General features: G+C 43.3%; 1 protein-coding gene across 1 annotated transcript in view; it reads left to right on the forward strand.

Moving 5' to 3' along the window:
• Positions 1-25,792, forward strand: part of RALBP1 (ralA binding protein 1) — a 41,384-nt gene extending 15,592 nt beyond the window's left edge. Inside the window, exons 2-10 of the mRNA XM_043444510.1 lie at positions 6,695-6,996; positions 8,378-8,836; positions 12,061-12,410; positions 13,766-13,927; positions 14,941-15,072; positions 19,688-19,795; positions 23,501-23,622; positions 23,855-23,978; positions 24,363-25,792. Coding sequence (XP_043300445.1) covers positions 6,753-6,996; positions 8,378-8,836; positions 12,061-12,410; positions 13,766-13,927; positions 14,941-15,072; positions 19,688-19,795; positions 23,501-23,622; positions 23,855-23,978; positions 24,363-24,575 — 1,914 coding nt within the window. The 5' untranslated portion in view covers positions 6,695-6,752 and the 3' untranslated portion in view covers positions 24,576-25,792. The remainder of the gene's footprint in view (positions 1-6,694; positions 6,997-8,377; positions 8,837-12,060; positions 12,411-13,765; positions 13,928-14,940; positions 15,073-19,687; positions 19,796-23,500; positions 23,623-23,854; positions 23,979-24,362) is intronic.
• Positions 25,793-27,653: the final 1,861 nt, after the last annotated feature.

Here is a 27,653-nt window from a genome sequence, read left to right on the forward strand (position 1 = left end):
CTTAGAGCCGTAAGGGGCCTGTACATTCAGGCCGGCTCCCTGCAGTGAACTAGTTAAGCTGTTGGTGTTTTGGAAGAGGCCCTTGTCTGTGTAGATATTATCAGATTTAATGAGTCATTAGAGTTATTTTCAAAACCTCGTTTCAGGAGACTTCAGTTTAGCAGTCTGTCTTTCCTGCTGATACTGCTCTGTCCTTTGGCATGGGTGAGTGGTTCCTCTTACGTGTGCTGATTAATACTGGTACATGAGGGGAAGAGACTGTTGGGAACAGTGTATATCCTGGTTCTTTAGAGGACCGAAGTTTTTTAAGTCTTTATTAAGTTTGAGTCTGATTTTGTGAAACTTATTTTTGGCTTTACCCCAGTTAAAACTGTCATAACTATTCTTTTTACATGAAATATTTAATTTCAAAGGTATAATTTGGGGGATTCTAAAGTAAAATTCTAGATGTATTGTTTTTGCTATATACTTTTAATGGTTTTTGTTAGTTATTATAGAAGTCACATTTTTTTCCCTTAAATTCTCTCTGGAGAGAGATTTTTCCCCAAGTAGCCATAGGCTTTCATTTGGGAAAGACTGGAAATAGACATTCCTATTGCAGTGATTTTGGGTATGGGGGGCTGGGAGGGGATGTCAACCATTAGGGTAAGAGTGGCAACATTTGAGGAGAGTTCATATTTTTAATGGCTTATGATCATCTCTGCATAGCATCCGTGGCTTTTCCCCTAATCTGTGAGATTTTATTGAGGGCTAATTTATATTCAGTGATAGGCACAGTTTAATTTTTTGTGTGTGTGTGTGACCCCATGGGTAGATCTAGAGGGCATTTTGCTAAGTGAGATAAGTCGGACAGAGAAAACAGATATGATCTCAGTTATGTGTAGAATCTGAAAAATAAGACAAAATGAAAATAGACTTATAGATGCAGAGAACAAATGTGTGGTTGCCAGAAGGGAAGGAGGTGGAGGGTTGAATAGATGAAGGGGATCAGGAGGTGCAAACCCCTGGTTATTAAAAGAAAAGCCTCAGGATGTAACGTGCAGCATAAGGAATGTGGAATAATGTTGAAATAACTTTGTGTGGAGACAGGTGGTTACTAGGCTCACCACTGGTCATCATTTCAAAATGGATGGAAATGTCAAAGCACTAGTACACCTGAAACTAACACAACAGTGTGTGTCAGCGGTGTTTCATTAAGACGTGTTTCAGCAAATGTGTATGTGTGTGTAGCCCACATGCCTGTCAGGACATAGAACACAGCCATCACCCTGGAGAGTTCTCTCTAGCTACTCTGTACTCCGTCCCTGCCTCTTCCCCAAACGCCAGGACCACAGTTCTAGATTCTTGTGATGGAGATGTTTGCCTCTTCCAGAACTTCATGTAAATAGTCATACACTATGTAATCTTGGGTGTCTGCAGTGCTGTCTTGAAGTTCATCTGTTTTGTTGTATGAATGACTTGTTTATTTCAAAAAATGCTAGTATTCCATTGTGTGAATATATTACCGCTTGTATTACTGCTTGTTTATCCAGTCTTGTTAATGGCAATGTGATTCTGTTTTTTATCTGTTATGAATACAGTTACTCTGATCATGCCTTTGTGTGAACATGTTTCCATTTCTCTGGGGTAAATACTCAGGAGTGGAATTGCTGGGTCATAAGGTAAGGATTTAACTAGAAGATACTGCCAAATAGTAATACTTTTCCAAAGTGGTTAAATGTTACATTCCCACCAGCAATGTATTAAATTTCTAGTGCCCCACATCCTCACCAACATTAGGAATTATAGCTGTGTTTGCACTTCAGCCGTTTGGGATGGTGTCTGTTGATAGCTTGTTGTGGTTTTAATTTCCATTTCTTTGATGTTTAGTGATGTGAGGGTTTTTTCATGGGCTTATTGACCAGTCATAGACTTTCTTTTGTAAATTGTTTGCTTGATTTTGCCTATTTTTGTTTTGGATTGTTTATTGTTGAATTGTAGAGGTTCTGTATATATCCTGGATTTAAGTCTTTTGTGAGACACAAACACACACACACACACACTGTAAGTGTGTTCTCCACATCTTGGCCTTGACTCTTAATTTTCTTCCTAATGTCTTTTGATGAGCAAAAGTTTTTGCTTTTGATAAAAAGTCTAGTTTGTGGACTTTTAATTCTGTAGTTAATTGCTTTCTGTTCCTGTCTGGGAAATTCTACCCCTAAGGGCTCACAAATGTGTTTTATTTAGAAGTTTTAAGTTGTTAGCAGTGAACTGTTGTGTCTAGTTGGTCACGCACACTTTATGGTGACGCGATGGAGGGCTGACCTCTCTTCCCCACATGGTTACTCTGCGCCACTTGCTGAAGGCTTTCCTTGCCCCATGAATTCCTTTGGAGCCTTTGTTGACAGGCAGTTGACTGTGTATATGCGTGCCTCTGCGAAGATTCTATTTTGTTCACTAACCTGTCCGCCCTTGCTGGAGTACCATCTGTCATGGTTACGTCTCTCTGGTGGGGTAGCCCACAGAGTAGACTCTGCGTCTGTCTACTGGACGGAGTAGACTGCGTCTTCTGAAGTTTTCTGTCTGGAAGGACCGCCCACTTCTGGTCCTTCAGCTGAGAGGGCTGGCTTTTGTCATCGCTGGTGTTTCTGGCATCTTTTGCTGCAAGTCTGCGATGCAAAGGCAAAAAGAACCCTCCAGGAACAGTGTTGGTCCTCGTGTTCGAGGCCCGGTCCTGTCTGCCTTCTTTGCCTGTCAGTGTGCGGTCTGTTTCTTAACTCTGCTGACATCTTTCTTAAATGTTGACAAGTTTTACATCACTTCTCCTCAGGCCTCAGAAGTAGGAATTTCTTTTTTTTTTCTCCTCGCCTTCGGCTGTTTATGCTGAAAGTCACCGTGGACCCTTCGAGGCCTGTCTCTTCTGCCCACTCACTCAGGATGCTGAGGTGTGCTCTGGCTCCCTGAGCTCGGGACCATCCCTGCACCTCCGTGCCCGCCTCGCTCCGTCCTGTGCGCCGGTGGCCGCTCCTCCCAGCCGTGCGTGGCTGAGTCAGGGCAGCAGCTGTTCCTCCGGAGTGGTTTTTGCAAGATCGTCTCTTCAGTATGTCAGAAAGAGGACTCTTCCTTGTCAGCCCAGCGTGCAGACCACAGACTGGGGGGTGGGCCAGACCCGCCTGCATTCTGTGGTTCGTGGTCCTGCCCTCATGCCTCTCAGCCCCAGCCTGTCACTTCTGGACTTGAACTTGGTGATGACCTCCTCAGCTCGGCACCTGCTGGCTTTCAGTTCAGACCCATCTTGTCTTTCCATGTCTTTTCTGTTGCTTCTTCATGAATCTGCTCCCATCAGACCTGTCTTCTTGCTGTTCTCATAGCAAGCCCCACGTTTCTGCTTGTGTCATTAATATGCTGCTCCTCCGGGCATAAGTGTGCTCGTGTGTGTGTGTGTGCACGTGTGTACACAGAGGGCACTTCAGTGGAGAGAACGTGTGTTTCCGTCAAGCTCATCCCAGTTTTACCTCTCGCTGTGTGGCATAGGATAAGTTACTTCACTTCTCTGAGCCTTAGTTCTACTGTTTGTAAACCTGGGAAGATACTTTTCTCACAGGGCATGTTAGGTTGATGTGAAAGTTCCTGATACCACAGAATTCAAATAAAATATGGGTTTCCTTTCTTTGTTTCTGTAATTAAAAGTTGAGGCTGAGGGCCAGGTCATTTCTCCTCGTCTTTGTGTCATCCGCGGGATACAGTGTGTTGAGAACGTGGAAGAGACTTGTTAGTGGGTTTAGTTAGTTAAGGAAACGTCTGACCACTTCCCGTGCAGCCTGTGCTGTGTTAAATGTTGGGCTTGTAAATTACTGGGAGAGATGGCCCCATGCACAGGTCCTTAAGGCCCAGTGTGGCGTCCAGGTGTGCGCCTTGATTCTGTAGCTCGGGAGGCGGACACGGCTTAGCCTGGGCCGCGTGAGGCATGAGCAGGGATTCCTGGAGAAAGGGGTGCTGGTACTTGATCCTTTTTTTAACAGCTTTATTTAGGTGTAATTTGTATACCATAAGATTTCACCCACTTAAAACGTCAATTTACAGTTTGTAACCATCACCACAATCCAGATCTGGACTGTTCCCATCACTCCAGAAAGATTCCTTGTGCCCATCTGTGGGCCTAATGTGGAAAGACGAGTATGAGCTGGCTGAGCAGGAATCCTGGAAGGAAGGCTGGGTCCCGGGGCCCGGAGGAGACAGAGTGCAGGGAGGTGTGTGACCCGGGGCTGTGTCAAGCTGTGCTCCTTCCCACACCTGTGTTTTGGTTCTCTGGTCTTCAGACCTCAGTTGCCTCACCTGTGGTGTATAACCAATAGGCTGGTGGCATCTTCAGTTCAGTCGCCCATTCGTGTCTGACTCTTTGCGACCCCATGAATCGCAGCACACCAGGCCTCCCTGTCCATCACCAACTCCCGGAGTTTACTCAAACTCATGCCCATCAAGTCGGTGATGCCATCCAGCCATCTCATCCTCTGTCGTCCCCTTCTCCTGCCCCCAGTCCCTCCCAGCATCAGGGTCTTTTCCATTGAGTCAACTCTTTGCATGAGGTGGCCAAAGTACTGGAGTTTCAGCTTCAGCAGGTGGCATCTTAGCTCTGTTTAAACTCTCATCCCTTCAGTTAAGGGAAGAAAAGAATGTACTTTTAAAAAAAAAAAAGCCAACATCAGGACCCATGAGGTAAAACCAGAGAATTAGAGTGACAGCGATGCTTACAGTTCCTTTGATGAAATTTCTCGTTTAATGTTTTTCCTGCTTAGGCAAGTAGTAGTGTATACTGTACTGATAGAAAACTGATGAAATGCAAAAAAGTGAAAAGATCACTTATAACCTTATAATTCAGAGATAATTATCACTAAAGTTCCCTTGTTCTTACATTTTTCGTGTGCTTATGTATTTAAAAGTTGATACTGTGCTGTAAATTGCTTTCCTCAGACTATTAAATATCGTCAAAAACAATTTTTATGAGACTAAAAAAACATGGCCTGTTCATTTGAAAAATGTGCTAATAGCAGTACAAGTGATAGATGGGCATGGTAAGGCTCAAAATAAAATCTTTCTCTCCCTCTTTTACAACTTAGGAGACTTAACAATGGTTAATTATGTCAGCGATGGCTTGTGTGTGACTTTACATTGCATTATTTGGATCAAGCCTAATTTAATGTGTCTTTTATTGATAGCCATTTAGATTTTGCTGTCTTTGCTTTCACAATGCTAAAATGATTATTTTCACGTGCACGTCTTTGAATGCTTGTAAAAGGATGTCTGAAGGATAAGTTCCTAAAAAGAGGAGTTCTTAGATCAAAGAGAGCACATTTAAAATTTTGATCGATTTTGCCAAATTGCTTTTCAGAAAAGACTGAGCTGGTTCATACTTAAGCTGTTAGTGGATATTCTCCCTTAGTGGATATTCACATCCTTACCAGCACTTGGTATGCTGGTATATTATAGACCTTTTTTGTTCTTTGCCAGTCTGATGTTATAAAAATTCTAACTTACTGTCTTATGTTCTTAAAATTGCAGTTGTACTTGAATAGTTATTTTCACGTGGATATTAGTCATTTTCCTGTGAACTGCTTCACATTCTTGCTATGTTGAAATTTTCATTGATATGTGAGAACTCTGCTTTTTAGAAAAGTTTGCTATCATAATTTACACATTTTTTTTCATATTTGTTTGTCTTTTGACTTTGTTTTTATCAGTGATCACTTGTGTTTGTGTGTTTTTAAAATTTCAAAATCACCCTAAGTCAGTGCAAAGAGAAACAAGTGATTCTGGTAGTATTTCAAATGAGTATTAGAAAAACATTAAAGAGGATTAAGAACTAACACAATTTACTTTTGAACATGGTACTTTAAACTGTGTACCATTGTCTAAAGAAGAAAAATGTGAACAGATCTTGAACTTTTCTTACATTTGTACTTTTTTATTATTTCTTTCAAAAATTTTATTATTGAGATATAGCTGGATTACAGTGTTGTGTTAATAATTGCTGTGTGGCACTGTGACTCAGTTATACATAGATATACACACATATGTGTTCTTTTTCATATTTTCCATTCTGGTTTCTCACATGATATTGAGTACAGTTCCCTGTACTGTACAGTAGAACCTTGTTATTTACCCACATTTGTCCTTTGTAGTGTCCATTCTAGCAAAACTGTGTATAGTTTAGGAATGAGCAAATGAGGTTCTTCCTTTGTTAGCTGTATCAACACATGGATTGTCTAATGTAGTATGTAACTGCAGCTAATGATCTATAACTGTGTTAATCACTACTTCTGTCACTTTAACTGTTTTGTAAATTTTACTTATACTGAACTATTCATGTATAGTTTATAAGAGTCTTCTTGTTATTCATGGTTATTTGGTCATAACTTAAGAAAAATTAAGGTTTTCTGTTGGATACCAATCAAAATGAAACCCCTTACAGTGGGCTCTTTTTAGGAGAAACTCTGTGTCCTGCCTTGCTGTCCTTATGTCCTTTCATTTGGTTAATTTTCCTCACACTTGAAGATCCAGTGCTTTCAGCTTTTTGAGAACCAACGTGCATGTGTGATGCATGAATGCAACTCAAGGTGACAAAACCAGCAGCGGTTCTTAAGGGGGAGTGTGCCGAGCTGTGCGTCTGTCTGCTGCCCCGGGTGGTGGTCACAGGTGACCGTGATGCTCTGTCTCCCGCAGGTGTGATGGATAGGTGACCGAGAAGCCCTCCTCGCTGTCGTCAGGGAGGCAGCATGACCGAGTGCTTCCTGCCCCCCACCAGCAGCCCCAGTGAGCACCGCAGGGTGGAGCATGGCAGCGGGCTCACCCGCACCCCCAGCTCTGAGGAGATCAGCCCCACCAAGTTTCCCGGGCTGTACCGCACAGGCGAGCCCTCACCCCCCCACGACAGCCTCCACGAGCCTCCCGACGTAGTGTCTGACGATGAGAAGGACCATGGGAAGAAGAAGGGAAAGTTCAAGAAGAAGGAAAAGAGGAGTAAGTGCCGTTCCCTCTGTGCTGTGGCTTTAGTCCTGATACATTTCTGCTCTGGTCACGTGTCCCTGCCATCCCATATCCAGGGACTCCTGTTTTATATTTTCTTTTCAGGGTCTCAGTTTTTGTATTTTAGGGTCTTATTATCGCAAGTAAAAGTACTCTATTTCCAGAAGTGGTAAAGTTTTCTGGTGGAGGTTTCTTAAGTTGGTTTTTAAAAATAATGTATGAAAAGTAAATGTTGAAATTTTGTGCTTATGGAGTCTTACTGTCTTGGTGAGGTTGTATAGGCCAGTTGGAGTACATGGTAAAGAAAGTGTATTTGTTTTCTTTTTTCCTTTTTGTATTTGTTTTCTTAAGCAGATGCCACCACACACCTATATGGGATTCCTCTTCTGTAAGGAGGATGATAGCTTTCTATTATTGGGTTGGCCAGAAAGTTTGGGTTTTCCTGTAAGATGTAACAGAAAAACTCAAATGAACTTTTTGGCCATCTAATATCATGCTCTTCTTTTTTTTTTTTTTTTTTTATCATGCTCTTCTTTTGCCATTCTGGTTGGTGTGGAGTTCGTGGTATTTTAACTAGAGGGAAATTTATGCAAAACCTTTAATCTCTATTATAAAATCTCTATTATTAATCTCTATTTTAGCTTGTAAGATATTTGGCTAAAGAAAAGAACAGGAAAGTTTTAGATGTTTAAAAAAAAAAAAACAAAAAACAAGGAAGCCAAATTAGGACAGCTCTGATACTGAGTAGCTGTCAGTGTGAAACCCAGGCTTCTGACTCAGGGGCGGGGCCGACGCTCGAGGTTAGGGGTTTCCTGGTCGGTTCTCCCCAGAGGAGGCTCAGTCCCTGCTGCTGGCCCCATAGGGGACTTACCAGCCAGAGACCCGGGAGCCAGATGCGGTGGGGAGGAAAAGCACCTACACAGTCCTGCGTCTCCAGTTGTGACTGCAGACGGCTTCAGATTACAGGAACCAAATAGGAGAAGCTAAGCTAAGAGGAGTGTAGGTTAGAGGAGGTTCTTCTGACTGTGAAGGAACGTTGTGTCTGATGGTGTGATTTTTTCCAAATAAGTTGAAATAATAAATGATCATTTACAGTAATGTGGTTTGTAAAAGTTCCTCTTGCACACATGTATAAAATAAAACCACTTGCAAGGGTAACTATCTCTGGGCACATTGCCCTCTTGTGGTTGAGAGATGTCACAACAACACCTTTCAGCTGAGATGAGTGGCTGGGAGAACAGGAGGGCTGGGCCACAGGTGGAAAGCTAGGTCACCAAGGCCAGGTGACTCTCCTTTGGTCCTGTTTTAAACATAGAAAATGGACAGTGTGACATTCAGCAGACTGTGACTCACGCTCCCTGCGTTTCTTTGGCAGCTGAAGGCTATGCTGCCTTTCAGGAAGATAGTTCGGGGGATGAAGCCGAAAGTCCTTCCAAAATGAAGAGGTCCAAGGGGATCCACGTCTTCAAGAAGCCCAGCTTTTCTAAAAAGAAAGAGAAGGATTTTAAAATAAAAGAGAAACCCAAAGAGGAAAAACATAAAGAAGAAAAGCACAAAGAGGAGAAGCATAAAGAGAAGAAGTCAAAAGACTTGACAGCAGCCGACGTGGTTAAACAGTGGAAGGAGAAGAAGAAGAAGAAGAAGCCGATTCAGGAGCCAGAGCTGCCTCAGCTGGACGTCCCGAGCCTCAGGCCCATCTTCGGGATCCCACTGGCCGATGCGGTGGAGAGGACCATGATGTACGATGGTGTGCGGCTGCCCGCGGTCTTCCGGGAGTGCGTGGACTACGTGGAGAAGCACGGCATGAAGTGCGAGGGCATCTACAGGGTGTCAGGTGAGGGCTGCACCAGTCGCTACCAGTCGGCTTGCTTCTGTGTTTCAAAGGAAGGAGCAGGATACTTGTGAGCAAGATTGTGACATGGGTCCTAAGCCTCATTCATGTCCTTGGTCCTTCCAGTTGAACAAAGGCCCCCACACTGTGTCCGTGTGTGTATGTGCATGTGTATGCACGTGCTGCCTTTTTTACTCGATCCCCACGCCCCCATTAGGAGGATTCACAGTGGGTTCATTGTGCAGCGACTGGCGCATGTGGGCAGCACCCCTCACCTGGGTGCCCCCGAGAGTCTGGGTGCTGGGAGGAGGTCAGCGGGGAGGAAGGAGTCTGGCGTCTCGGTTCAGGATGTGTCTTGGCCACGAGACACAGTGACTGACGATGTCGTGTAAGTATTTCCTCAGTTTATCTGAGGGATGGACTGTTCTTGCTAAGTGTTTAGACCCCAGGGGTGGATTCCTTTAGGTCAGGTGTGGCTCTGACATGATGTTAGTGAAGTCTTGGTTCCATTTTCCTACATTCCATGTATGTGAAAACTTACATCTCATACTTGGCAGGAGTGTGATTCCTATTGGGTGTCTAAAGTCAGGCAAGACACGTGTGGTCCAAAATTGAGACTCTGTTCTTACAAAGCAGTGTGGCTTTGTTGTTGGTGCAGGATGCAAGTCCTACCTGTGCGACATCCGTGCTGTCGCTTATCACCTTCCCATGACTGAGGCTGTAACATGCATCATTGCTCATGCACATTCATGATGAGTTAGATCATACACGTTTAGAATAAAAAGACTAGATTTAGTTTTTCCATCTAATTGGTTCATGCACATTTCTTGAAGGTAGATTTGATATGCCCTTTCTTTGTTAAGAAAGGGCAGGCATGTTTGATAACTGGGGAGACCTTTACATAGCCTGCAGATAACATGCAATTTAAGAGTGTTTTGGCTAATAAGCTGCTATTTTATAGAAAATAAGAAAATGAATTAGGTACTGAATTTTAACTTATGACTTCTTAGTTACATAAAATAAACACATTTAACTGAATGTAAAACTTGCCTTTTAAGAAAAATTAATGATGGATTTTTAAAGATCTACATGATACTAACATAGCTGCTTCTCGCTTGTGATTTTGATAGGCATGAGGAAATTTCATTTTAGGTGAAAGCTTCTCTGAAGGTTCCTACAGCGTTGTTCAGAGGATTCTTTGGACTTTGTCCTGATTTTTTATGTTTGTATTCTTTTGGAGATGGAGGTGTAGAATGTCTTCTCTATTCAACACTAAACTGCTCCCCTGGTCCTTGGCTCCTTGAGAATGAGCACCCTCTTTGATCAGTTTTGTATTTATTTGTGAGGCTCTGGCAGAACACTGCATTTAGCATTCTGGACTGCAGAACTGTGCATGTGACTTTTGCTTTTTGAATACTAGTAGTATCGCTTTCTCATGGAGAACCTTGATTCGCACTTATTCATGTCCAAGTTCTAGTTTTAAAACTAATCTATTTTCATCTGCTCTTTCTGTACCTGGGACTTTGAAATGTTCAGTTTTTAAAAGGAAAGCATTTTGATAACAATTTCCGAGTAACAGACCAAACACATATGCTAATTGTTCACTTGTGCCATTTTCTGGGCAGGCACTGCTGGGGCAAAATTACATATCTACAAGGTGTTCATGAGAGAGAGAGAGGAGGTCATGAGGAATTTCAGTTGAAGTTAGCACTCACCATGTTCTATTCAGAAAAGTAAGAAAATAGGAATTATTTTCTAACTTTTCCACTCAAAATGAAGATTGTAGCAAAATAAAATCTATATTATTATTTTCCTATTTGGAATTGCTGGTTTTATTTTGTCAGTGCTGGATTAAGTTACTGATTTATTGTGATGCCATTAGAAGGTTTTATAATGTTTACCATTACAGTGTCAGCCTCAGTTAATGGCTTGTTTTTAATAACTGGCCTAAAGTTTTTTTTTTAATTGAAGTATAGTTGATGTACAATATTCTATAAGTTTCAGAGCTATAACACAGTGATTCACTATTTTTAAAGATTATACTCCACTTATAGTTATTGTGAAATATTGGCTGTATTCCCTGTGCTGTACTGTGGAGTGTATTTATTTTGTGCATGGTAGTTTGTACCTCTTAGTACCCTCCCTCTAGCTTAGCCCTCACTCTTCCTCTCTCCTCTGGTAACCACTGACTTGTTCTCTGTGTCTGAGTCTGCTTCTTTTCTGGTACATTCACTGCTTTATTTGTTTAGATTCCATAAAAGAAGTACTGGTCTTTCTCTGACTTATTTCATGTAGCAGCGCCCTCCAGGTGGAGCCATACTGTTGCCAGTGGCAGGATTTCATGCTTTTTTTATAGCTGAGTGGTGTTCTGTTGTGTGTAGCGTCACACGTTAGCCTGAAGTTTCAAGCATTGAAGACAGCGGAACCTACCTTGTGCTCTCGTGAGCGCGCAGTCAGTGTCAGTGAATTCTGTCTTAAATGCAGATTGGAGTCAAGACTTACATACTTAGTGTCTGAGAAACATTTATGTGTGTTTCTTTCTGACCAGTAAGAAAAGCAAAACAATTTGATTTTAGTAACCCAGATTTCACTTTTTTTTTTGGTTCTAGCCCTGTTTCAGATTAAGAAAACATGTAAAGAATTTAAACTTAGAAATTAGATGCGTATTATTTATTGGGGAATGATTTTGAAACAGTTTGTTTAGATGGTGAGCTCACCTTTTCCATTTGATACAATTTTTGTTTATAAAAAAGTACTTACCAAAAAAAAAAAAAAGTACTTACCCATTGCAGCGTGCTTTTGTGTACTGAGTTGTATTTTATATGGTTAGTCTTGTGACTGGTTAGAAAAAGCAGTTGGCCACTCATGTAGAGGAAGGCTTATGCTTGAATTGTAGTTTAACTTTTGCCTACTTAATCTTTAAAAACATTTTCCCTGAATCGATTGGCGTATTTGCTTAGTGTTTCTGTGTTTGCTGTGATATTTGTTCTGAATATTGTTTTTCCATTATCATTTAGCATTTGGCTAAATTCGTTTTCCGAGTATAGTCTTCTATCTTATTTACGGAGGAATTGTGTGAACAATATGCAGACAAACAGTTAACATGCCAGGTTGGCTCTTTTCCCATCTCCCTCAGGGGTGATGGTGGGCATGCTGGGGAAGAAAGCTGTGTGTTTGATTTTTTTTTTCTTGATACTTTTTTTTGTTCTGAATTTGAATGTTCTCAGGAATTAAATCCAAGGTGGACGAGCTGAAAGCAGCCTACGACAGAGAGGAGTCTCCAAACTTGGAAGAGTATGAGCCGAACACGGTGGCCAGTTTGCTGAAGCAGTACCTGCGGGACCTGCCTGAGAACCTGCTGACCAAGGAGCTCCTGCCTCGCTTCGAGGAGGCGTGTGGCCGGAGCTCGGAGGCCGAGAAGGTGCAGGAGTTCCAGCGCCTGCTGGAAGAGCTGCCCGAGTGCAGCCGCCTTCTCATCTCCTGGCTCATTGTGCACATGGACCATGTTATTGCCAAGGAACTGGAAACGAAAATGAACATCCAGAACATTTCCATAGTGCTCAGCCCCACTGTGCAGGTACATGGCCTTCCTGGCACATGTGTGGGCCCTTGGGGTTGGGGCGAGGGCGCTTCCTATTGCTGAGTCACACACCAAGCAGTGGACCAGGGACAGCGGGCAAGGGCTTGCCCTGAGTGTTGCTGTTTTCTTTCACAGTGTGGACGGTGTTGACGTGGAAGGTGGTGAGCATGTTGTGCCTGTGAAATCTGAGTATTGTCCAGGTTTGGGTGTAGGTCTGTAAGCAGCTCCTAATGACAGTGACCTGTCCTTAGTGCAGGAGGAGCCCCGGGGTACCTGCAGTGCCAGTTCATCTGCAGAGTTTTAAAGATTTCAGTTATTCCATCAAATAGCATTACTGCTCAATCATGTCACACAGACATACAGACTCAGGCCCAAGGGGGCCTAACATTATTCATTTGGTCAGGGACTTAACTTGAGGGTTTCAGTCATGAAGGTTATATAAAGTATTTTATAGAATCTTAACCTGGGGAGGCATTTCAAGGAGGTGGGTGGTGATTCTTTATAACGTAAATTCCTGGTCTTCGTTTCCTGCTGCTCACTTGGTGCTGGCCTAGAGTGTGTGAGTTCCTATATTGAAGTTACTGATATTTCACTCAGGCCAGAAACAGAGGGCAGAATGATGAGAGGGGTTATAGTTTTTGTTTTAAGCCCTCTTGGCGAATACACCAGGTTATTATTGGTCACTGTCACATATAACAGTGTATTTTCTTTCACTGAAGATTCCTTCATTGCTTACAGCTTGGAAACAAGATGTTTCTTAAATTTCCTGTCAAGTTTTCAGAATTTGGTAAATATTACATTATTACTTAGTATTTCTATAATAGGGATTATGGTGTCACAGAAAATGCAGGTGTGTTGTCAGAGTAAGTTTTAGGTAGGAAACAGTTTCTTTTACTAGCTATTTAGCCACCTGACATCCTGCTGTCTTAGCGTCTGAGCTTTGGAGCTTCCCGGAAGGTCTTTGTCCCTGGAGTGGGGGCTCCCGTGTTCAGCCCAGCTCTGTAGCCACAGGCTTCCCTGTTCTGCAGTTGATCCAGTCGTGTGTGCTAGAATGCCTCATAGTAACTGGAAAATAAAGAACATAGGATTTAAAAAATCAGTTAATTCTCTAGTGCTAAAGCAGAATAAATCATGATAATCAGCCTCTGTGTCCCTTTCTTGGCTTTTCCCCCAGTCCCTTATAGTGCTGAGTCTACCACTTAACCCGTACTTCCTCATTTTCTTCTTTAAATTGGCCATTAAGTAGCAAAGCATGTCCTGTGACTCCCGAGGATTAAAGGAGGTACTTAGGCAATAGACATAAATGAAATGAATTTAATGTTTTTCTTGCAAATCCTTTTTTCTTTTTTTAGATTAGCAATCGTGTTCTCTACGTATTTTTCACACACGTGCAAGAGCTCTTTGGAAATGTGACACTGAAGCAAGTGACAAAGCCCCTGCGATGGTCTAACATGGCCACGATGCCCATACTGCCCGAGACCCAGGAGAGCATCAAGGAGGAGATCCGGAGACAGGTGTGTGCGCCCGCCCTCTGGCACCTGAGCCCGCCCTCTGGCCTCCGAGCTGCCCTCGCCCTGACCCTGCGGGAGACTGGGGTGCTGATGGCCCATGAGTCCCTGGTCCTTGAGTACTTCCTGTGTTTATGTAGCTTTCGGGCACAGTCTTCATGGCACACCAAGGCCAGAACTTCCCATGGTGCTGATTCATGCTCATTAAGTCAGGATATCATGGTACACAGCACAGGTTTGGAAGTCAAAAGACCTGGCTTGAAATTCTTGCTCTGCTCCTGACTGACCGAATTAGGCACATTGCTTAACCTCCTTAAGGCTTTGGGATTGCATTTAAAAGTGAGTGCTCTCCTAGATTTGATCTGAAGATGACCTTAAATGAAGTAATGTGTTAAAAATGTTCAGCAAGGTGCCAGGTATGTTGCAAGCAGTCCAAAAATGTTGCCTTATCTGGACAAGGCTGCTTTTATCGGCTTTATTTTACAGATGAGAATAATGAAAGTTGGCAGAGGTAAATAACTTACTGTGTGTCACCTGGTTATTACCAAGTTGTACAACCAGGATTTGACCCCAGATCTGTGCTTTCCCACTGTCCTTCTCAAATAGCGCTGGTCAGTTGTGTGTGCTTGGCAAGCCCAGTAAGAAACTCAAGACTAAGACATTTACTTGCATTTGATTATTATTACATCTTTTGTTTGCATGTAACACATCAGATCCCTGCTCACTTTTCTTCCCTGTCATCTCCAAGTTCCTGTTTCTTAATAGTTGACATGTTGGGGGAAGGGAATGTGAATTGACTACTGGGAACCAATGTGTGCTGGTGGTTTAGAATTTAGTGCTCAGGCAAAAAAGCTAAGGAGGATTTTTCAGTCATAGCCTTGAAAACACAATCTGTGCCATTATGTCATTTCTTTAATGATGACTGAAAAGTAGTCGATTTTGCATCTTTAGAAATGGCATGTGGCTTTAAGATGATAAGACGTGAAATCCTATTCAGTGTGTGGTGTATTACTTCCTAGGAGTTTCTTTTGAATTGTTTACATCGAGATCTACAGGGCGGGATAAAGGATTTATCAAAAGAGGAGAGATTATGGGAAGTACAAAGAATTCTGACAGCCCTCAAGAGAAAACTGAGAGAAGCGAAAAGACAAGTGAGTAAATGTATTCTTTTAGTATATCATGTTTATAATGAAATGTAAAAAGACTGTGCTAAAATCTTTTATATACCATTCTAAGTTATTTTTTTAAAGTATGACAACAAATCCCTTTTGAAGGGAAGTTTCCTGGTGGGAGATTTGGTCACACGTTTCCGGTTCTGGATTATTGATCCTTCAGCTTGGTATCAGGGAAGTGCTTCCTTTAATTTAGGAAGTTGAGTTTTTTAATTAAACTGTTTGACTAAAAGATATCAGTTTTGTTGTTTCTGGCTTGGTTGGACCTGTAAACAGGTTTCCAGGGTGAGAAGCAGTCCAGTGGTGATACATTTCAAAGGCTGCAGGGGAATTGGAGGCCTTACACATGGAGGTACCGAAGGTCAGGAGGGGTTTTCTTTTCCTGGAAACAGGCAGGTGACACATTCTGCCTGATGAGCTTGGGGTTTGCAAGCCAGACTGTTGGTCTCCCTCTGGCTCAGTGTGTTCCTGGGCGCTGGGACTCTGTGAGTGTCCCAGCCAGTCTGAGGTTGAGGTCCCACATCTCTGGCCCCTCCTACACCCACGTGCAGATTCAATACCAGGGTCCAAAAGCACTTTCAAGGGACACAAGTTGGCATTTGTCAGACTGGGACCATGTGGTCTGTGGTGGTCGCAGTTGTGGTTCTGCTGAGAGACCAGACATGGCAGTCCTCTATGGCTTGAGGGCTGGCGGTTTGCATGGACATGGCGGTGTCTTTGTCAGAGAGGAGGCAGCGACGAGCTGTCTGCCCTGCACTCTAGGACTGGCAGACGCCCTCTGTGCATTTTTCTTTCTCCTTTTTCCCCTGCTTACCAGATTGTCTATCTTTTGCTTACAATGCCTGTTTTTAATTACTTCCTTCATGATTTGGCCTGGAATAAGGTTTTAGTGACAGACCCACCAGGCCTCGTGTGGTCATTGTCCACCGTACGGTGTCACCCATCAGCCTTTAACACGGCGTCTTGACCCATGTGGGTGCGGCTTCCTTTCTCTCGCTTCTGCATCCCTCTTGGATTAAGGAACTGTGACGTAACAAACCAGAGCCAGGACAGAATGGAATGGCTTAACCTCTGCTTTGCTAGTTTCTTGAAGCTGTCTTCATGTCTGCTTATTAATTCACAGAATGCAGCAAAGGTTCTATCAAGTTGATTTCAACTTTGAGGAATATATGACTTTTAAAGATTCATTATATTAACAGACTAAAAATAAGAAAAATGATAAGATCATATCAGTAGATGCAGAAAAAGTGTGTGGCAGAATTTTTCTTGATAAAAACTCTTATCTTTTCAGCCTGATAAACAGCATTTACAGGAAAAAACCTGTGATTTACATTGTACTTCATGGCAAAAGTCTGAATATTTTCTTCTGGGATTGATGGGGTATAGGAGCAAGGATTTCTGCTTTTACTGCTTCTGTTCAACATTGTACTGGAGGGTGTTTTAGCCAGTGCAGCAAAACAAGAAAAAAAGGCATATGGATTGGAGAGAAATTAGTCTTTATACACAGATCATGTGATCATCTCTGTATAAAATCTTAAGGAATCTATACAATATTGAATATGTGAGTTTAGCAATGCTCTAACATACAAGATCAGATATACGTGTCTGTTGTATTTCTGTATGTTTGCAATGAACTATTGGATAGTGCACCTAAAAAAACAAGACATAAATGATTTAGAAATATGTTTATATCATAATATTGTTAAGAGGTTTTCCCAAGTTGATCTGTGGATTCAATTCCAATCAAAATTTAAACAGGTGATTTTGTTAGAAATTAATAAGCTTTTCTAAAATCTCTGTGGAGAAAAAATCTGTGTGGAAATATAAATGATCTAGAATAGTCTAAACCATTTTGAAAAAGGACTACATTGGAAGACTCACACCACCTGATGAAGATTTTCTGTAAAGCTACAGTGATCAAGAGAGTCAGTATTCAATAAGGATGGGCATACAGAATAGAAAGTCCAGAAACAGACCAACACATGTATGGGCAGGTAATTTTCAACAAAGATACTAAGACAATTGACTAGGGAAGTTTTTTCTTTTCAACAAATGGTGCTGTAACAATTGGATATCTATATGCCAAAAAAGAGAACTTTTTTCCCCCTTTCCACACAACATATATAGAAATTAGTGCTTAATGAATCGTAGACTAAGACTTAATAAAACAGAGAAGATCTTACTGACTTTGTCTTAATTGAAGTATAGCTGATTTACAGTGTTAATTACAGCAAAGTGAATCAGCCATGCACACGCAGATACACATTCTTTTTCATATTCTTCTACATTATGGCTTTTCAAAGGATACTGAAGAGAGTTCCCTGAGCTGTACAGTAGGACCTTGTTGTTCGTCCGTCCTGCATGTAATAGCTGGCATCTGCTAACCCCAGCCTCGCAGTCTATTCCTCCCTCACGCTCCCATTCCCTTGGCAACCACAGGTCTGTTCTCTGTATCTGTGGGTCTTTTGCTGTTTCATAAATAAGTTCGAGTCATTTTAGATTCCACGTGTAAGGGGACTGACTTTGCTTAGTATGATCATTTCTAGTTGCATCTATGTTGGTGCAAATGGCGTTACTGCTTTTAAATGGGTGAATAGTGTTCCATTGTATATGTGTTTATATATAGGTATGTGGATATATATCTTCTTTATTCACCTGTCAGTGGCCATTTAGGTGGTTTCCATGTCTTGGCTGTTGTGAGTAGTGTTGCTGTGAACATTAGGTGTGCATGTATCTTTGTGAATTATAGTTTTATCTGGATATAGGCCCAGGATATAGGCCCAGGAGTGGGCTTACTGGATTGTATGACAACTCTCTTTTTTGGTATTTTGAGGAACCTCCGTACTATTTTCCATTGTGACTGTACCAACTTAAATTCCCACCAACAGTGTGAGAAGGTTCCCTTTTCTCCACACCCTCTCCAGCATTTATTATTTGTAGACTTTTTAATGATGGCCATGCTAACCAGTATGAGGTGACACCTCATTGTAGTTTTGATTTGCATTTCTCTAATAATTAGCAATGATGATTTCATCTTTTCATTTGCTTGTTGGCCATCTGTATGTCTTCTTTGGAGAAATGTCTATTTGGGTCTTTTGCCCATTTTTCAATTGGATTTTTGGTTTTTTTGTTATTGAGTTGTATGAGCTGTTTGAGTGATTCTTAAATAGGATACAAAGATTGATGAACTATAAAAGAAAAATGTGGTAAACTGTATTTTATCAAAACATACTATTCAAAAGACATTGTTAAAAAGATGAACATGCAGGCCAGAGGCTGTGACATATTTGCAAAAAAAAAACAGACACTTGATAAAGTTCTTGAACTAGAATATATTAAAAACTCTTTAGACTTAATAAGACAAGCCAATTTTTTTTTTTAAGCCAATTTTTTAAGTTTTATTTTTTTAGGGCAGTTTAGATATGACCTGCTTTTCAGGTCATATCTAAACAGCCAAACTGAGGGAAAGGTACAGAGAATTCATACTCCTTTACCCCATATGCTTAGCCTCCCTCATTATTAATATCCTCCACAGGAGTGTATGATTATTACAATCAAAATTCAATTTTAAAAAGGCAAAAGTTTGAACAGCACTTTACTGAAGATCTTTACCAGAGAATATATATAGATGATAAAGAAGCACATGTGAAGATCGTTTGTCATTGAGGAAGAACAGACCACAGTCACAGTGAGAAACCACTGCACACCAGCCATAATGACCAGTATTAAAAATACCAAGTGTGGACAGGAACGTAGAGCAGCTGGAGCACTGCTTTACTGATCTTGACTATTTCAGTCATTTTGGAAAATAGTTTGGCAGTTTCTTTCAGAGTTAAACATCAGGTTATCACTGGACCAGCAATGCCACTCCTAGGTATTTATCTAACAGAAGAAGGCATGTTCCCTCACAGAGCAGATACTTAGTGTTTTTTACAGGTCTGATTAGTAGCTCAAAAGTAGAAAGGACTGAAATGTCCACCAGCTGGTGAACGGATAAACAGACTGGGGTACATTCATATCCTTGCATATTACTCAGCAAACTACTGATACAACATAGATGAGTTGTGAAATTTAACACGCCAGGAGAAAGACTGCTTACTGATTAATTAAGTTTTTATGAAACATAAAAGGTGAGACCAGAGGAATGGAAAGCAGGTTAGTGGTTTCCAGGGGCAACTGGTGGCGGAGGAGCCCAAGGGTACTTTGTGGTGTTGAAGACGTTCAGTGTTGTGATAGACAGTGGCTACTTGACTGTGTACCATCGGCAAAACTGGCTAACTGTAGGCTTAAAGTAGACCCCCCTCCAAAAAGGAAGGATCACGGAAGGCAGTTTATATGGGAGGGTTTCAGAAATGCTGAGCACGTTAGCTGAAACTGAACATTTTCCTCCAGTGCATCCACAGTGTGAGATCCACACGTTACTGTCAAAGCCCAGTTAGCATTTGCCCCCCTGTCTGGAGATTCTGCTGGCTGTGTCACTCTTAGTTTTTTAGTTCTAGAAGCTGAGGAGGAAATTTTGGGAATGGGGACAATGTAAGTTTGTTGACTGTGTTACAGTGGGCTGACCAGTGCTTTCATTTCTCTTGTTGGACAGGAATGTGAAACCAAGATTGCACAAGAAATAGCCAGTCTTTCAAAAGAGGATGTTTCCAAAGAAGAAATGAATGAAAACGAGGAAGTCATAAATATTCTTCTTGCCCAGGTAAGTGTAACTCCTTTCACAAGATCTTTAAAAAAATATATATATATATTTAAGGTATAAACATGATTTGATGCATCTCCACCTAGTGAAATGATTGCTACAGTCAGTTACCCTCTCACAGTTACCTTCTGTGATGAGAGCACCTGAAAGATACTCTCGTGGCATAATGCAGCATTTAGTACAGTGTCGTCATCAGTATTGCCTCTCTAGACAGTCCTTCAACACAAGTGCAGCTGTGTTTTTTTTTTTGCCAGTACTTCCCTATTTTACTCACCCTCCAAGGCCTGGTAACCATGGTTGTACTCTCTGCTTCTATGAGTTCAACTTTTTCTTTGATGCCACAAATAATCAGTGAAATCATATGGTATTTGTCTTTTTCTGACTGGCTTATTTCACTTACCACCATGTCCTCCAGGTTCATCTGTGCTATTAAATGCCAGGATTTCCTTATGTCAGAATAATATTCGTTACATATATATATGTATGTTTATGTTTTCTATGTTTTTATATTTATGTGGGCATATGTATACTTAGGTATTATGAATATATGCATATCACATTATTATCCATTCATCCATCAACCATTGGGCTGTTTCCATATATTGACTGATATGAATAATGCTTCAGTGAACATACCCCTTCAGTATCCTGTTTACATTTATATATTCAGAAGCTGGATTGCTAGAACTGTGATAGCTCTATTTTGTATTTTTGGAGGAACCTCCAAAATGTTGTTTTCCACAGTCACTGTACCAGTTTATATTCCCACTAACAGTGCACAAGGGTTCCTTTTCTCCTCATCCTCACCAACACTTGTTACCTCTTGTTTTTTTGATAAAAGCCATTCTGACAGGTATGAGGTGATATTGTGGTTTTCATTTGCATTTCCCTGATGATGAGTGACAGTGATCTGTTGGCCATTTCAGTGTCTTCTTTTGAGAAATGTCAATTTAAGTCCTTTGCCCATTTTTTAATTGGGTTGTTTTCTTGCTATAGAGTTGTTTAACTTCTTCCTATATATACGAATCCCTCATCTGATGTAAGGTCTGCAGTATTTTCTCTCATTCCGTAGGCTGTCTCTTCACTCCATTTTCTTTGCTGTGTGGAAGCTTTTTAGTTTGATGGAATCCCATTTGTCTATTGTATATTTGTGCTTTTCAGGTCATATCTAAAAAAATTCTTGCTCAGACCAGTGTTAAGAAACTCTTACTGTGTTTTCTTCTAATCATTTTATTATTTCAGGTCTTATATTTGTCTTTAGTCCATTTTGAGGTGATTGATGTGTGTGTAGTGAGAGAAGGTAAGGGTTGTTTCACTTTTTTGCCTGTGGAAAACCAGTTTCTCAACATCGTTTATTAAAGAGACTGTTCTTTCTCCATTGTTTATTAGTGTCCTTGTCAAAGATCAGTTGACTGTGAACGTGTGGATTTGTTTCTGGACTCTGTTCTGCTCCACTGGTCTGTATGTATGTGTTTATGCCAGTACTGCACTGTTTTGGGTGTGGGGTGATGCCTTCAGCTTTGTTCTTTTGTTTAAGATTGCTTTGGCTGAAAAAAAAAAATGTTTGCTTTGGTTCTTACAGTCTTTTGTGGTTCTGAATGAATCTGAGGATTATTTTTTCTGTTTCTGTGGGAAACCTCAAAACCCCATTGGAATTTTGATAAGAGATTCCAGTGAATGTGTAGATCACTTTGGTAGTATGAAAATTTTATCAATATTATTTCTTCTAATCTATGAACATGAGGTACCTTTCATTTTATATTTAGTGTCTTCAATTTCTTTCATCAGTATTTTATAATTTTCAGTATATGGATGTTTCACCTCTTTGTTTAAATTCATTCTAAAGTGTTTTTTTTTTTTTTTTTTAAGTGCTATTGTAAATTTGTAAATGGATTTGTTTTCTGAATTTCTTTTTTGGATAGTAGTTAGTGTGTAGAAATGCAACTGGTTTTTGAATGTTGACTTTGTGTCCTGCAACTTTCCTAAACTTATTACTTCTAACAGTTATTTGATGGAATCTGGTTTTCTGTGTATAAGATCATGTTGTCTGTAAACAGACAATTTTACTACTTTACAGTTTGGACACCTTTGTTTCCTGTTCAGTTACTCTGGCTGGTACTTCAGTACGGCATAACCAGAAGTGGTGAGACTGGGCCTATTGTCCTCTCTCTGATCTTAGAAGAAATACTTTCAGCCTTTCACTGGTATATCATGTTATCTGTAGTAGGCCTGTCATATCAGCATATCCATGTCAACCTATTCCTTTTATATTCACTTTGTTGAGTTTTTATTGTGAAAGGATATTGAATGTTTTCAAGTGCTTCTTTGAATCTTTTGAGATATGATTTTTATCCTTCATTTTGTTAATGTGGTGTGTCACATTCATTGATTTGTGTTGAACCATCCTTGTATCGCAGAGATAACTAAAGTCCTACAAGTTTTAGTCCTTTTCTGTCATGCCTACCCAGGGACATGTAACTCTTCTCCCCTGAAGAGAGAGGGAGGTCCCAGATGCATCTTTATTTCAGAGTTTTCAGCTTGGTTTTTCTTGTAACATTAGCTTTCATAAAAAGGATGAGCACCTGTGTTCAGAAACGCTGGGGACTGTGAGGAGCACAGCTCTGAGAGAGGTTTCTTATACACACTGGAGACTTATGTGGGTTTCTTATGCACACTGGAGACTTCAGGCCGTTGACTTTAAAGTGAACTTGACCGCAGCGCCTTTCATGTTTGATCACAGGTTCTTATCCTCCCGCTACTAGTTTGGAAAGAAATATAGGCCTTGGCTGCTTCCAGCTCATTTCTATAGCTTTCCATCTCTGTTCTCTCCTAAGTTTTGTCTGCTGTGGTTCTTTTCTCTGGGTTGGAGGGGCTAGCTAGATCCTGGACAGATGTCAGTTTTAGAAATGCATATTCTGTTAAGGGAGAATATTTACTGATTAAGTATTATCCCTGGGGACATGGGTTGAGAGGACAGTGGCTTGTATTGAGGAGGAAAGATTTCTTCTGTGAACACTTTTCCATCACCAGCTCTGCTTTCAGGTGATACTGACAACAGCTTCACATCACTGGGGCCTTTCTTCCCTGGTGACACTGTTGAAGGCCCCTGTGGCCCTCAGACAGACTCTCTGTGAGAAGGTGTTCGGAAAGGCTGGGGGTAAAAACAGTCACTTGTACTCTGCTGTGTGCCTGCTGGCTGGCCTCTTGTGGATCCTTTGCATAACAAGGATTCCTAAGTAGCGTTTTATGTCGAGGAAAATCTAGTCATTCCTCCCAAACACGTTAGTCTACCTTTTCTCAAAGCTTTTCTTGAAATTAGGGAAACTGGGTATTTTAGGGGTGTGTAGTACAAGCTTTCCTGTAACGTGTGTGTTAACGTGTATGAAGGGTGAAGTGTTAGTCACTCAGTCCTGTCCAACTCCCAACTCTTTGTAACTCCAAAGCCTGCCTGTAGCCTGCCAGGCTCCTCTGTCCATGGGATTTCTCAGGCAAGAATACTGGAGTGGGTTGCCAGTTCCTTTTCCAGGGGATCTTCCCCACCCAGGGATGGAACCCAGGTCTCCTGCATTGCAGGCATATTCTTTACTACCAAAGAAGCCCCAGTGTTGTGTGTATGGGTGTAAACAGTTCAGGGCGACAGAGGAGACCCCAGAAGAGCGACCTTTCCTAGACTTTTAGAGGTGCTCACCAGTGTCACTGCTTTAGGAGAATGAGATCCTGACTGAGCAGGAGGAGCTCCTAGCCATGGAGCAGTTCCTGCGCCGACAGATTGCCTCGGAGAAGGAAGAAATCGAGCGCCTCCGGGCAGAGATCGCCGAGATCCAGAGGTGAGGGCAGGGGTCGGGGCTCCGCTTGGACCCTGGGGAGAGCAGGGTTGTCCAGCCTCAGCCCTTCCTGTGACGGGGCCAAGCAGAGCGACCCCTTCCATACCTTCTGTATTACGTCTGAGGTTGGCCTTGTCCCGAGTGGACCCGCTAGAAAGCTGGGCAGTCTGGAAGCTGACCACCAGCCTGTATGTGCGGGTGAGTCATGCGCCCCCCGCCTTCTGTCCCCGCACAGCCGCCAGCAGCACGGCCGCAGTGAGACCGAGGAGTACTCGTCGGACAGTGAGAGCGAGAGCGAGGACGAGGACGAGCTGCAGCTCATCCTGCAGGATCTGCAGCGGCAGAACGAGGAGCTGGAGGTGCGCGTGCGCGGGCCTGCCACCCTTGGGAGTGTGCGGGGTCCGCATCGTGCTTATCGGACTCACACGGGCCTGTCTCTCACGTCTCACACTTGCCTGTGGGCCTGGGCTGCTGTCTCTCTCTGGCAGGGGCTGGGACACAACAGAGAACCCCACCCAGGACCCCCCACCCTGGGTTGCTGGCCCCAGAGCCATTTGGGGGGCCGGGTGACAGGCCCCGGACAGCAGCTCGCTCTGCCCGTTTACAGATCGTGTTAGTGCTGAGCAGGAAAACAACCCCAGGAAGGAGGGAGCCCCCCGGGTCCACAGAGGGACAGTGGCTCAGCCTGACCGTTTCCGGGGTCTCGACCCCTCGCTGACGGGCCACTGCGTCTGTCCCTGCAGATCAAGAACAACCACCTGAACCAGGCCATTCACGAGGAGCGCGAGGCCATCATCGAGCTGCGGGTGCAGCTTCGTCTGCTCCAGCTGCAGCGCGCGCGCCCCGAGCCCCTGCCTGAGCCCGAGCCCAGCGCCCGGGAGCCGCCCCCGCCCCCGGCCGCCAAGGAGCAGGCGAGGCCGTCGCCCGGCAGGGAGCGGAAGGAGACGCCCATCTGAGAGCCAGCCGGGACGCGCGGGCCTCCGGAGACGGAGACTGCTGGTTGGCACACCGGTGTCCCAGACAGTCGGCTTCTTGGAAGAGTCATTTCCTTTGTTAACTTAAATAACTATTTTAACCCTTGAGTGGCTTCTTTTTAAACCAAAAATCGTCTTTCTTTGCTTTTTTATTACGGCAGAATCAGGATTTTTCTCTCGTTCATGGGGGAGCCACATGGGGCCGCCCCGCCCGCCACGTCCCCAGGATCTCGCTGCCGCCACTCGCCTGTGCCTTCACACCTCCGCGGTGCGGGTCCTGGGGGCCTCCTTCCTGAACGGCCGGCCCCACCACCCTCCCCTCTCAGCCCCGCCCGAGTCACCGCGGTGGCCTGGGTCGTGGGAGGACCCGGGGCGTCCACACAGCATGTTTCTTCGACCTTCCATTAGGACAGAGCGCCGTGGGTGGCTTGCTCGGGCCCGAATGTAAGCGTGTCTGCCTGCGTAAGCCATATTGATGGGTAACCACGCGCTCACACAGGATTGCAGTGTGTTCACACAGGCTCGGCGAAGTGCTGCTGGACGCCCGGTGGGCCAGGCTGAGTACTAGGAATCGGACTTCCTCGGGAGTCAGCCGTGGTCCTGACCCTCCCCCTCCCCCCACGACCTTGGTTACCCGAGGCGTTCGGCTCACAGGCACCGGGGTCCAGTGCCGCTGGGTCCGAGTAAGTGGCTCCAAGAGGCTCTGGACTGTGAAGACAAACCCACACGTCCTGGTGATGGAAACACCCCATGAGGGCGCATCCTCTTCTCCTGGTTAGTATTTATTTCAGCACCTGGTTAATGCGGTTTTTTATTCTCTACCTATTGCACTGTTGTGACTTGTTGGCCATTATTTGATTTTTGTACGGAAAAAAAAAGCTTTGTTATAGAAATCAGCATACTATTTTTTTAAACCTGGAGAGAAGATATTATGGTGACTGAAAATATGGTCAGGTGTCAAATATAAATGTATAAAAGCCTTCTTGCTGTCCTGTCGGTCATATTACATTTATTTTATATTTGCTGGCAATACTGAAGGTTTCTTTTTTGTTTGTGTAAACTCTAATTTCTATCACGGTGTCATGAATTTTTAAAATCAGTATTTCATTACAGTTGTCTCAGCGTTGGTTAACTAATTTTTGCCAGGACCATTATTGATAAAGCAAATAAATTCAACAGCCATTTGAGGGAGAAAAAAAGCTTCTTGTTTTCTGTACCCGTTCTTTCTTTGAAATACCTGAGTGCACTGTAGCTGGTCGGATGTGCCTTCAAGGTCCACGAGTGAGCAGGATGTTTTGTGTTAACTCGCTTTGTGTCCCCTTCCCCACCCGGCTGGTGCTGAGTGGGTGTCTGGCTGCCTGGACTGAATCTGCAGTGGCTTCTGTGAGTGATGCCCCGTCAGCCGGCCCGGTTGGGCAGGAAGGTGGGTTGTGACCAGGTTACTGTCTTGTAGGTGATGGTAGGGGTCTGTCTGTCCAATGGGTCACCTTTTTGGTGCAGGTCACATGATTCCAGACTGATGGCTTCAGGCTCGGGTTCTGGGGGAGCCAACACTGATGGTCTCAAGTTTGGTGAAGGCGGGGCTTCCTTTAGGTGACTCTGCTTTGGGCCTGCTAACTTATCTTTTAATCAGACTCTCAGCCTGAGAATCATGATTGAGATTTAAGGCACTGGAGCTCCTCTCAGCTGCACCAGTTGTGCTGAATCTGTGGCATTCACAGGTCCTGACCTTGGTTGACAGTCTAAGTTGGTGGTTCTTTCTGCTCCTGTTCTCTTGTTGCTCCAGTCTGAGGGAGAGCTTGGTCGGCTTGGTGGTGAGTGCTGCAGACACACATTAAGGCTTTCCCAGCAGGATCACCACCAGTGAGTGTCTGGGGCTGTGAGACCTACACCAAAGTCACATAAGTCAGGAAAGAGCCTGCTGAAGACAATACTTTCTGCAGCCCAGCGGCTTGTTCAGTGACCTCAGGGAGCTGAGTTTCCACTTCCCCAGGGCTGTTAATCCAGACGCAGCAAGCAGTGTTGGCCAGAACAGACACCTCAGTGCTCAGCTAAAGGTAATTGCTCACTGTGCTGGAGTCAAGAACAACTCTGGCCAGCCTGGGGATTTTGTTGGGCAGCTCTTGCTTTAGCAGCAGTGTCTTGAAGAGTTTAGGAGCAGTCCCTGACCACAGCCTCATCTTGCACCTTCTCCTAGCCAGGGCAGTGGAGAGCTGCCAAGGGAAGGGATTTTTGAATCACGAATGCCTTCTGCTAACTGTGGCTTAGTCTGAGGCTCAGGAGGGGAAATGCCACGATCTGCAGGCTTCCCAGTTGTTTTTGTGCTGGTGTCCCTTTCTCCACCCAATGCCTAGATGCAGTAGTCCCTGGCTTGGGGGTTGTCAACCAGAGATGGAGAGATAGACCCACGGTCTTGATATGATAGAGAGAAGGCCGAGTTTGCTCCAGAGAAACTGTTGCTCTGGGCATCAGGGTGGAGTTTGTGGTGGACAGAACTATAGGATCTTCAGACGCGTGTCAGACCCTGCGACAACAGCATTCTCTTTCCAGGCCGGAGAATCGCTCACAGAACGTGAGTAGAAGGCCCAGAGAGGGAAGGAGTGGAGAGAAATGTTCTCAGCCCTCTTAGGAGGGAGTATCCTACCATGATGGCAGCCGCTTCTCTTCCTGGTTGGTTTGATTCGTGGTCTCCAACATTTGCACACAACCAGATGTCTGGGGGGGCCTTCAGCTGTGAAATCCACAGCCGAGGTTCCACACTTTGTAACTTGGCAGTGGTGTTAGTGGTCAAGAGTCTCCTGTAGGGTGCTTTCCGTAAATCTGCCCTTTCCAAAAGCATACCCGTAAAACTAACTGTAAAGGACAAAAGACTGAGAAATGCCCGTGATTAAAGAGCTGACGAGGTTTCATTTGATAAGGAAATGCAGTTATTTCTGTGGCATACATACTCTCACTATCCAATGATTATCCTAAAGTATTGATACATTTCTAGAAACTTCAGGCAATTTCTGGAATACATACTAGGAACATATGTTGATACAAAAACCTTCATATCATTAT

Source organism: Cervus canadensis, chromosome 23 (assembly GCF_019320065.1).
Source record: "Cervus canadensis isolate Bull #8, Minnesota chromosome 23, ASM1932006v1, whole genome shotgun sequence".
Taxonomy (NCBI): Eukaryota; Metazoa; Chordata; class Mammalia; order Artiodactyla; family Cervidae; genus Cervus; species Cervus canadensis.